Source organism: Dermacentor silvarum, chromosome 5 (genome assembly GCF_013339745.2).
Source record: "Dermacentor silvarum isolate Dsil-2018 chromosome 5, BIME_Dsil_1.4, whole genome shotgun sequence".
Taxonomy (NCBI): Eukaryota; Metazoa; Arthropoda; class Arachnida; order Ixodida; family Ixodidae; genus Dermacentor; species Dermacentor silvarum.
In genome coordinates this window covers 30621714-30633949 of record NC_051158.1, presented here as the reverse complement: position 1 = coordinate 30633949, position 12236 = coordinate 30621714, and the positions used below count along the sequence as shown (strand labels likewise).

The 12236-nt window shown below is 45.9% G+C and overlaps 1 protein-coding gene across 3 annotated transcripts in view; it reads right to left on the bottom strand.

Moving 5' to 3' along the window:
• The window catches only part of LOC119453213 (uncharacterized transmembrane protein DDB_G0289901-like), a 41535-nt gene that overhangs the window by 16101 nt on the left and 13198 nt on the right, over window positions 1-12236 (bottom strand). For all 3 annotated transcript variants that reach the window (XM_037715236.2, XM_037715238.2, XM_049667640.1), the window contains exons 9-12: window positions 8363-8411; window positions 7219-7283; window positions 4157-4227; window positions 1531-1590 (exon numbers count right to left, since the gene is read on the bottom strand). In XM_037715236.2, coding sequence (XP_037571164.1) covers window positions 1531-1590; window positions 4157-4227; window positions 7219-7283; window positions 8363-8411 — 245 coding nt within the window. The remainder of the gene's footprint in view (window positions 1-1530; window positions 1591-4156; window positions 4228-7218; window positions 7284-8362; window positions 8412-12236) is intronic.

The following is a 12236-nucleotide window of genomic DNA, read 5'->3' as shown; positions in this document are numbered from 1 at the left end:
CGCTACCGCGGTTTCGTCCGCACTTCTTGCAGCGAACGGTAGTTTCGTTTTGACTTGGTGCGTGCGTCGGCCGCCTGCCTTCTGAACCGCAAGGTCGCCGTCCATGATCGCGTCGATAGCGGCCGCGGTTTCGTCCGCACTTCTTGCAGCGAACGGTAGTTTCGTTTTGACTTCGTGCGTGCGTCGGCCGCCTGCCTTCTGAACCGCAAGGTCGCCGTCTATGATCGCGTCGATAGCGGCCGCGGTTTCGTCCGCACTTCTTGCAGCGAACGGTAGTTTCGTTTTGACTTGGTGCGTGCGTCGGCCGCCTGCCTTCTGAACCGCAAGGTCGCCGTCCATGATCGCGTCGATAGCGACCGCGGTTTCGTCCGCAGCGGTTGCGGCAAACAGTAGTTTTGCTTTGGCTCAGTGCAAAGCTGTCGAAGATGAAGAGCCCCGGCTACAACGCGATGGACGGACAATTTGTTGGCGAGCAGCTGACTGGCGAAAAAATAATCGGGATGTACGCGCGCGAGGCCTTCGCCGCTGCTAGCGCTAATCAGTCATGAGATGACAAGAATTTCAGCTTCCGCACTGGTCTTGTGCTATATAAATATAAACAGAATTTGCTGATTCATTGAGTAAATAAAAGTGTGTTGACGTAGTTAAGCATTTGGTTATTGTTTTCTTGATACCCTCGATAATGCAACTTTTGGTTAATTAGGACATTTTAATTTGGTTAACTCGAGGGGGGGGGGGGGGGGTTCCTTGGCGCATCATGGAGCTTAGCAGGGTTCCCTGAAACGAACATGCTTGAGAACCCCTGATTTATTGCCATGCTGCCAGGAGGCGACCATCACTGCAAACTCTGATAGACACTGTCTTTTCCCATACCATAACCATGTCACGTGACCACGACTATGTCACGTCCGTACCATGTCATACCGTAGTCATGTCACGTTTACGTCACAAGCTTTGCCTCCATTTTCTTTTTCTTCCTCTTCCATGACTTCTGAACTGTGACATACCGTAGTCATGTCACATCACCATGACGTAAATGTGACCATGTCACGTTTACGTCACGAGCCTTGCCTCCATTTTTTTTTCTCTCTTCCTCTTTTTGCTGTGCGGTGTGCGGTGCACATCCAGAGGCAGCTTAACGTGTTCTCCATTCGACAATTTTCTCGATGTCACACGCCACAATCGATGACGGTGCAGGCAGTGCATCGTACGCAGAGGCATTTGTGCGTGTGACCTCGACTCTCTGGCAGGAAGCGCATCTCTGCCTTTCATTCTGGCCACATTGGAAGTTCTTTAATGCATGCCTAAGCACACATGCGTTCCTCTGCATTCCGCCTTTGCTGGAATGCAGCTGGGAACCTAAACCATGACGTCATGCTCAACAGCAGCTCAACACCGTAGCCACCGAACCACAACGTAGAGTAGGTTAGAATGGTGCAATGCACACTGAACTATACCGATTTCATTCAAACTTCCAGCCAAAGGTCGGTAATAAACCGCGTCAGTGAAGAACGAATAACGAATTCTCACCGATATCCTTAAGCGTTGCCGCCGTCACAACAAGCAGCTTGACCTTGCCAGACTTGAAATCTGTGAACAAAAAGAAAAAAAATCACAAAATAAGTTATTAGTTCTCATTTAGGCCCTAACAAAGGCACCCATATCAAGATAAAATAAAATAAACTGAATAAGCAGACTTCAGGAGCGATTGCTCTGGTTCTGAAATAATTTACTGCGAAAGTAGCATGTTCTCACAGAGGACGTAACCATCTCAAGAACTAGTACCTCATTGCGATGCACGCAGCATCATATTCATCCACCCTGGCAGGGCCTACTGTGGCCTCTGAGATACATGCGGACGCCACCCCTCTCGGAATCTGCAGGTCCCGCAATACCCTGTGCAGATTACCTAGCTCCGAGACTGCATGACAGGGCGCAGTGCTTTGCACGTCAAGCGGAAGACATCGCCGCCGGGGCGCAAATACCAACCCCATGGAAGTTGTGGGAAAAGCTTAATTTTCTAATTTATTTTGATCTCGCAATACTGCAAGCCATAGTGGCCCAAGCAGTAACGGAACACCAATTGAAGCATACATCTAACACAGACGTGTACATATAAAAAAGAAAAATACAAAACCATTCAGCAACACGCTATTCTGATTTTTTTTTTTTTTTACTTCCAGCTGGAGCTCGGTAATACAAAGGTAATAAATTGTGGCAGTGATGAATGAATAACGAAAGTGACATTCAGCAACACTAACTTGCGCCGTAAAATGCCATTAAAAATGCTGAAAAAGTTCAATGTAATGCCACAGCTCATGTGTCAATTCATGTCAGCTGTGGTTTTCTGAAGTCACCTGCAGAAAGTGCTTACGAATGTGATGAGTTGTGCGTGTCTGTGAGGGGTTCTATAGAGTTGAGGATGTGCTTATACAGTGGAATCTCGTTGATACGATTCTGCGTAATATGTTCTTTGTTCATTTCCCATCCAGTGTCTTATAGGAGCAATCTATTTCAGATATGGTTTTCGAATGATAGGTTTTATGAAGATTGTATCAACGAGATTCCACGTATGTGCTTATACAGATTGATCCGGACAGCATACTTCGTAAGAATTTCACATGGCCTATATTTTTGCGTAAAGCTAGTGTGGGTAACTTACTTGCTTTTATCAGTTCAGTTGGACAGTCTAGCCTTTAGTATTTGTTAATTAAACATACCTGAAGCTGGGGATGAGCAGATGTCCTGACAACAATGACAATGTAACAAAGAATAGACACAGCAAACCGAGCTTCGATATACAGTAGAATCTCACTGATATTGTCACGTAGTAGTGACAGTAACACAAAACGTTATCGATGCGGCGCAGGACGCGCCTGCATCGATAACGTTCGAGAAGCTTCCGATGCAGGCGCGTCCTGCACCGAGCGATAACGTTTAACACTTGTTAGCCGGTGGAAAGCGGCCACCAGTGAAAGATAAACATGTATACGTGTCAATATGATCCCGTTTCATACGATTTCCCCGCACCAATGTTCGCAATAGAGAATGCAAGAAATGCAGTTACGCTTTATTTTTACCGGTTAATACCTCCCCAAAAAATGGGATCTTTCGGCACCAACATCCAGTATATCGCCGCATTGCAATCATATGATACGTTTTCTGGCCGATCAAACGTGAACAAGAAAAGGTGCGAGGCGTGCAATTAAGAGCAGTAGGCGCCTGCAACGACAGCTTTCCCGCTACACTTAGCCGCCCGTGTCGCATGAAAATGCTGCCACACGCTCGGTTTCCTCTGCCTGTACCAGCAAACTTGGCGTGTGTCATCACATGCATCCATTCACGGCTATCACTGCCAACTTCACTTGGCATGTCCACCTATCTGTTTCACAGTGCGTGGCATAGGAAGCGTACTGCCCGTTTTTAATATGTGATCACTCAAATGCACTGCCGTTCCTTGCTGCAGAAGGCACGAAGTGAGCGTCATGTCCCGCTCAGGCGGCATCGTAATCCGGCATTGTGTACTAGCTCGATTTCGCTTTGGTTTGCCATTACTGTCTTAAAACGAAAACAGCCGTCTCGGATCACTGGGGCCCCATGAGCTCGGTGTGCATCAGCTACTCATGCCACAACGGTTCTTGCTGAGTGGACATGTCAAAACTTCCCACCAAGATGACACACCCGAAGAAGCTGCTGAGCCTTGCCGAATTCGAGCCACAAAAACTGCTATGTGCGTTTTGTGCGGCTCGGGCTCCACTGAAATCAGCGCGCGTGGGCGTCTCGAGCTACAACGATTCACGCAGTACTTCACATTACAGTGGAATCTCGTTGATACGATTCTGCATAATACGTTTTTGCACTTTTCCCGGCCAATGTCTTACAGGAGCATGGTATTTCAGATAATACCATTTTCGGATGATACGTTTTGTTTTCTGGTTCCCATGAAGATCATAACGAGATTCCACTGTACACAGACGCCAATCACAGTTGAGTCTCCCAAATTTTTGAATGACTTCAGATCGTACATTTTCTCAACTTGTATGTTTTTTTTTTTCTTCCATTCTTTTTTTTTTCTTCAAAAAACGTGTAAACAAGGATCTACTGTATGTAAAAGCTGTTGCAGTAAAGAAAAAGAAGTCACCAAAACAAAGCTGACCTTTCACTATAGCATCCCGGTCCGATGCCTTTGACCTTCCACGTCCAGCGATCAGGGCATCGGCTGGGAAACTGCAACACAAACCAAAACAGTTGAGAAGTCTGCATGATAAAATAACAAAATTCTTTGTGCAAGAACTGGGAAAATGTCAAGTACAAATGGCTCTTCTGGCAAGTCACTAGCTTGTTCACACTCAAATTACGCAAGGAGGTGGCATTTTATGGCAGACTTTATTCTGCACAGTGTCTGGATGCATGTTTAACACCATGTCTGGATGCTGTAGCCCTTGCCTCTTTAATTGAAAATAATTGGCAAGTGCAAGTTATCGCTTACTATGTAGGGACAAAAATATTCGTGCGAAATTAGCGCAATACATTGGAATGTCAGCATGCACCACGGTGACAGTGCATTAGTGTATGCTTAACCCTCGTTACAACTCGACCCTACATCGGCAACATTTGTGGTGCATGACTCATCTATTGTGTGTTTGGGTATGACATGATGCCTGTTGACTTAACTGCTGCCCCTTCGTGGGGACTTCTAACGTGCTTCCTGTTACCCGGAAGAAAAGACTTGCAACCTGGTGAGAAAACAGCCCCATCAGCCACCATTAACGTGGGGGAAGGGGGTCCTTGCATCAACCAAACGCAACTTCAGCCTTTGCATTAGCTTTCCCACCCTTAAATCAGCATTTCGAGGTGTCAATCTCAGCACAGCATGTACAATACGTCCGGCATTACAGGTTTATGCTGCATTCACGTGGTGGAGCGAATCTTATTTGAGCTTGCGGATAGCCTATCACGCGATCCTGTAGCATTAAACAAAAATATGATAACTATAAATGACATCGCGGTTTCACGCGCGAGATGATAGCGCAAGACCTGTAGTTTGCCTGATAAGGTCTGCGTGGTTCACTCAAAGGACGAGTGTACGAGAACAATCCTCCCACACTGCAGAAGCTACAGACAGCCATTATCCAGCACACTGCACCGATAATACCAGCAACCCTCCACCGAGTGTTTAACAATAGCGTCGTGTTCATATTGAGCATCTCCTGTTGATCACTGCACCGCCACGAGTAAAACTTGCAATTTTAGTCTTTTCTAGCCTGTTGTCGCGACTTCATGACATGCCGAATCTTAGCTGATAAATCCAAATGGTACGCTTAACTCTTTCTGTACCACGCCCATTGGGCATCGTTAGCCCTCTGTCGATGGTCTGAAACGCCGCTTTCGAGACCTTTGGACATACTGCGCTATCGGACGTGGAGGAGTAGAACTACATTTTAGTTTTCTAAGTAGTTCACCCTTTCCCTGCGAGGCGGTGATTTTTAAATGCACTCCGAAGTTTTGTGATCGTAAAAGGAGGACGAAAAAATGGCTGCCCGCTATCAATGGTTTGAAACGGCGCTTTCAAGACCTTCCACGCTGCTCAAGGACACACTGCGCCATCAGACACAAAAGAGGAGAAACTATATTTTTCTTTTCTAAGCAGTTGGCTTTTTTCCCGCCAAGCGGTGAATTTTAAACGCGCTCCGAAGTTTCGCGATCGTCAAAGCAGAACGCAAAAATGTCCGGCTCCGGAAACGGCGCACGCGCTTTGAGAGATCACATATATCGTGATTCCGCTGCCTCTGCAGCTGATCTTATGGATACATCGAATAGCAGCGAGTCAGAGGACACTGACTTTTCGTCGGACTTTGAGTCGGAAAACGACGACGACGCAAGCCAGCCCGGAACATCGGCGGCCGCAGCCCGGCACGCCGAACTGTAGTGCTTGCAGTTAAATATTTGTAGCGGAATACCTGTTCAATTAAACATTTTGATTTTTTCGGAGATGGTGCCTAATAGACGACAATACATTTTGTATAGTAACTCATAATTTTCGTTAACATTCTTTTCTTAGTAGATACAAGCACGTCTTTACAAACTGTTCAATTTTATCGCACAATCTTGATTTTAAACAATTTGTCTTTTTATGACATACATCTCATTAATAAAACGTTTATGCGTGAAAAGTGAATTCATTTTGCCTTCTGTTTATGTATTACGTTAAATATTGAGTGCAGTAGTTCCTTCAGAAAAAAAAAAAAAAAACATCTGCCGTGACATACAAAAAACACCTATTTTCCCCATGGTAGGGAAAGAGTTAAGCAAGAGAAATCTTGATTATTGATGTCATGCGTAGTCAACCAGGAACAAACTTCAGCGTGTCACCATCTCTGACTCTGAAAACAACGCTTTGCGCTTTGTTCCAACGAGTACGAAGATGCTGAAGTAACTCGTGCGGCTGTATCTATTCAGGTTCATAAATTGAAGCCACCATCTCTGCAATACCGACCATTTCTACAGACAGTAACAAGACGCCAGACAAGTACCTGCAAAGCCAGAGTTTGTTCAGTCCGAAAGCATGTTAACACAAAGTCATTGTTTCGTGCCAGACGCCCATTTCAGTTTTCTTAAAAACGAGTCTACAAATCTCACCCGAGGTAGCAAACGGTGCGAGAGTAATTTTGGATGCTCTGACCTCGCATACAAGTATTTCTAACTGCAATTCAAATATCTTTCTTTGGGCAATGATATTCAGACTGAGGTCAAGACCGCCGTTTCCACTGTACAGTTACTTTTCAGCCACCCAGTGCAATCACACTCAGAATTTTGACAGAAATTTTGAAGTGGGAGACCAAGTAAGAGCATTTACTCGAGCGTGTGCAAGCGCTGCACATCTGGTCGCCAAAGATGGCATGAACCCCAAGCACAAGAGCCAAAACTACTCATTGTAACACAAGCTAGACGGCGGAAGCGAAGCTATGTGTACATAGGTCTAAATCAGGCGCATTTCATTCCACAAGAATAAAACTCCTCGACTAACATGCAACGAATATTTATCCACGATCACTTTCGTCGTATAAATCTAGCCTTGGGTGCCCAATGGCACGATAAATGCCAGCACATGCCACTCCTTTGCAAAGCTTGAGAGCAAACCAAACCATTGGATCAGCCAGAAAGGGCCACTTATACGTGGTTCTTCCATAAACACAGCATCTGGTAAAAGACACTCACTCTTTGGTGTCGACCGCCTTCTTGGTATTTTTGGCCTTCCGCTTAGTCTTCACCACGATGACAGTCTGCATCAAAAGACAAGCAAACGAGGAAGAGAAGAGATGGAAGAGACGCAACCACATCTGGAGAACGCGGAAGAAGAAATGGCTGCCCCAGCATCGGATCGTTCTCTCGCGTTAAAGATCGGGTGATGCGAGTTCATCATCGTTTCGTGCTTATCAACATGAATACACAAAATCTAGCGAGACGGCTGCGCCCCCTACCCACATGAGAAGAAAGCTGTTCAGAGAACACATTTCGGAGGTTACAGGCCCTGTTCACTGCAAAAAATAAGAAGTTTTCTTGTTGCTAAATCATTACCGCTATGGAAAAACTGTATGAACTATGAAAGACTAAGATAAAAAAAAAAGGTGAGATATGCCGAACACTTTAGAAACACACGAAAGCTTCATCGATACTAAAAAAAAAGATCACTGCAATGGTTTGTGCTGCACACACTGCCTAGATGGGGTAGATATTGGTAATGCTTCAAGTAGATAGAGAGTGACTGCAAAAAATGTGGTAGTTAATGCTTGTAGGGGGTTTGTTGAAGCTAGAAGAAAACTGGTACAACCATGTGGTAACTGCGCTGTCACACTTTTCCAAAGGGTCTGAGACAAAGGCCGTGGTTGCACCCACTAACTGACACAACGGTCACCATGGCGACCATGCTCGCCAATCGTTTCCTTACCTGCTCTGAGAAAATTTCAGCAGCTTTTCATGTCAATCGACTTTTGCAGTGCTCAAACTGCTTTGAGAGTAATTAAACACACACATCCATGAAAGATTCTTTCTGCAACAGCTTAGGAGCTAGAAAGAAAATAAAATGTGGCTCGGGGATGGGCCAGTCACTTGCCACTTCGTCGTCACTCTCTGCATCATGTCGGCCGAGGAAGTGCTCTCGAGAAATCCTCATAATGAGGCGCCTGTAGTTCTTGTCGTGCACGTCTGCACCTTTCACACGCGCGCGCGCACACACACACACACACATGTACAGAAACTACTACAAACCGATGACGCGGCAATCGAGCGAACCGACTGCACCGGAAGTTCTGAGAAACTCAGGAGGATCAGCATCAGCAGCAGCAGCCAGCAGCCAACTAACCTTTCCAGCGTCCTCTTTCCTCAGAGTTTCTTCAAGTAAGCTCTGCAGGCTACACGAGAAAAATACAAGAGGGCTACCGTCAATCAGTGAACTTCGTCCAGCAACCTAAAACCACGCCGCTTTTTTTTTTTTTTTGAGTGGCAATTCACCGCGAGCTTTTGAAACTGCTCCGCTGTGGTACTTCCACGGTAGCATCTTATTGCAGCATGGGGTGGTGACACACCTGCTCCGACCGATCAGTCAGTGCGGCGCACGTGCAGAACACTCAAAGGCAAACACAGTTGGCAGAGGTCTGCCCAGCTGGGAACGACTAGCTGATTTAAAACTGAGAAAACTCTTGGCAGTGTTCATAAAACGTGCTAAGGACGAAGACGAAAGGAAAACATACGACAACCAACTCGCCCAAATCAAGGTACTGGTGCTACAAATTTCTTCTGCAATGGGCTCTATCCTCTCATCAGGTCAGCCCCTCCTGTCGTATGTGTTCCTTTCGTCTTCTGTCTTTAGCATATTCTATGAACACTGTCAAGATGAACCAACTCGCACCCAAATCAAGGTATTGTTGAGAAAACTCCAACCAAAATTTATTGAAGAACCCCACGTTTCGGAAGCTAACCTTTAAAGGGACACTGAATCAAGTTTGCACTGATAAAGCATGGTTTCAAAACTCAATTTTTTTCATGGCAAGAGGTTCAAAGCGTTTTCTTGCATTCGGGTCATTGCGGCACCGGAAATGCACCGGTCCAGTCTCTGGCTCCTTTAAAAAGTGTAGTCCCTCTCAACGAATAAAGAATTAAGCTAGGCTCGAACAGGTGCCATCAAAATCTATGACGCCGTAGAAACCTGGTGCATGAACATCGCAGCCCGTCTTTCATTCCCCCTCTTTTCTCGATTAATTGCCAAGCCTCCTTCTTACAGTATGAGTAGCATTTTTTTTGGTTTGTAGTACAAAAAAGGGTTCATTAACTATTACAGTCCAACATATTTTTCTGTTTAGTGTCCCTATTAAGTGTTCAATGCTCGGTCACGCAGCTATGTGAAATGACTCAGTCAAAGACTGTGGGAAAGAGCTTGAGGAGAGCAAGAATTGGGAGGAAGCAGTTCCGTAAGGACAGCAGTTGATGTTTCCATTCATTTAGCGAATGCTCCATGGTTCACAGCAAGAGCCGCCCTTCGTGGCGCTTAATCCTTTTCGGGACCACACCGCCACAGGAGTAAATGCAGTGGTCAAATTGGCTTGCAGTGGTATCCCACAACGTTGCGCTCCTTCTTAGGTTTCAATAAACTTGGGTTGGAATTTTCTCAGCCTGAATTGACATGCTGATGAGCACACAGCCGTATATCTTGGGTTCCACCAAATGGCCGCACAAAAAAAAAAAAAAAAAAAATCAGACAAAGGAACTTGGCTTGCGAATAAACAAGCTACGTAAGTAGTTTGCACAAGTCAACCACTGTTGTGATCCCTGAGCAAACTGCTTTCTGAGATTCTCACAGTATATGCTGTGCAAAAAAAAAACAGGAAAGAAAAAGGAAAGAAAAAAAATACCGTCCATGAGCACCACTCGCCAAGACAACACTGGCCATACCAGTGTGGCCTCAGTGACATTTTCTCCCCATGTACAGTCGAACCTCGCTATAGCGAATTCAGGGGCACAACAAACTCTTGCACAACATCACGCGAGTACGCCATGGTATGTTGAACTCCTTAGTGCCCTAACATGCTTGCTCTAGGTGCATGAGGCAGGCTTTTCCACAGCACACCGGACATCCGTGACGTGACAGGCGCGAGCAGACCATTCTCGCAAACATGCATAAAATTTTTGCCTAATGGGGCGAGAGCGCCGCTTGGCGAAGTATCATGAAACTCTGACGTGGCCAACATCGGTAGACAGCCGCGGAGATTGCGGGCAGCGAGCGTGGGTGTGCAGACTGTGAAGGCCATGCCTGTGTGTGTGTGTCTCCAGATCTCGGAGGCCATGCTCGCCAGTCCTTCGAGTGTGCCGCCTATTCCGCACGGTGGGGATAGTGTGGATGCATGGGGTTCAGCATTCAGAATGGTGGAAAAGAGTGAGAAGCAGAGATCTCCAATGTAAGCAACGAGGTGCTGCTGCTATTAAATGGTTTTTCCACCGCAACTTTAACCAATTTCGGCTACGCCAAACTATTAAAAGATTTTTGTACTCTTCGTTATAACGAGCTTCGACTGTAGCATGCACATAACGAGGAATAAATACAGTAAGCATCATATGTTGTAACAAGTGCAAGTAGAACAGTCAATTCATCATCAGCTGAAATGGAATTGCCCCATAGACCTACACGCGCCCCTTTTCGTTGAAGAGGGATGGCAAGCAGACCACCTGGTAGATATTCAAATCTCCAGTCACATTTTTCGGGAGCGTTTGATCCCATCTCATAGACAGGGCCAACTGAAAGCACTAGAGTCTTCACGAGTCGGCTCTAATTTCTTCATTATGTCGGAAAAGCAGTTGTGCAACCTCCCTCCGAACCTTTCGTCACGTGTAGGACCGCTCGGCGTTCATAAAGACGTAGAAGTTGCACGAAGTAAAAATGCTATAACGACAAAATAAGTCGGGGCAGCCAAGAGAGCTGCTTCTCGAGACATCAGCTATGCCAGGAAAAGTGGCACTAGTGCCGACAACTCCAGATGAACCGCTCAATTAAAATGAAATGCCAGTGTTCTTCTGTCGGACGACTCTTCTTGGCAGAATACTTTTGCGAAAACTAATAATTGTATTGTTTAGACAGCATTCCAAGATGCTGGCACCACCCCTACAATTCCCATGGTAACGTCACCAGCGGCAAACGCAGGTTAAAACTGATTAACGCTCCAGCCGCATGCCGCACTGCCTGACTGCCGCACGCGTGAGGAAAACTACAAGTTGCACACTGGTGCACAAATTTCACGTCTAGACTGAGATCAGCCATATTGGTTAGGTCAAACTAGGTATATGCAGAAGAGCACTTGCAGGTTTATTGTATTGCATCAACCATGGAGATGAATAATTCTGACAAATGGCGGTCTAAATAGGTTATGCTGACAGGCATATTGGGAAAGTGGGTGTGGGTAAGCGAAAGAAATGCGATCGCATCAAAAAAATATTTTTTTTTTGAAATCCATATTCAGTACAGTCGCCGATCGACTTTCCGGACTTCACGGGGACCGGAATATAGTCAGAAAAATTCGTCCAGCCAAAAAACATAGGCTGAGAGGCTTAAAAAAATCTTTAAAATTGCCCCGCCTCATAGTAGGATTGGACACGATCAAATTTGCTCGGATTTGCGCATGAGTGACGTCGGTCTTCATTAGTCGACAAAGAGCGTCACTGCATTGGCGACCTCCGCCAACGGAGATGGACACAGAGATCGAAGAAACGAGCCACGTTTCTTTGCACCACGTGGTTCTCGCGAAGGCACAGGAGGTGGCGCCAAGCACACAAATGTGAAGCCGCACAAACACACTTGCTCTTGTGGACACACCACATACATAATAGTATTGACCAAATTGTTAAAAAAAAAAAAAAAATCTGATTTCACAAGTGATCATAATAGTGGCATCCCCTGGAGCTGTTTATCAGCCAAGGAATAGCAGACATCGCCTCTGAGACGGGAAAATCGCACGCCCTCTCTGATATTGTGCGTCTCCCAATCTTGGAGGCTCTAGAGCAAGGCCAATGGAAGCTAAGCCAGCAGAAAATCCTACATGGCAGGCTTCAAGATCAGGTAGTGCGGCTCAGAACAAGCGATTTAGTCAGGGGAAATCGAACTTTGGGGCCTTAATTGGTCCGAAAAATCTGTCGCGAAAATGCATCCGCTCTATGAGAACCCTCACGGTGCATCTATAAACTCCGGAATA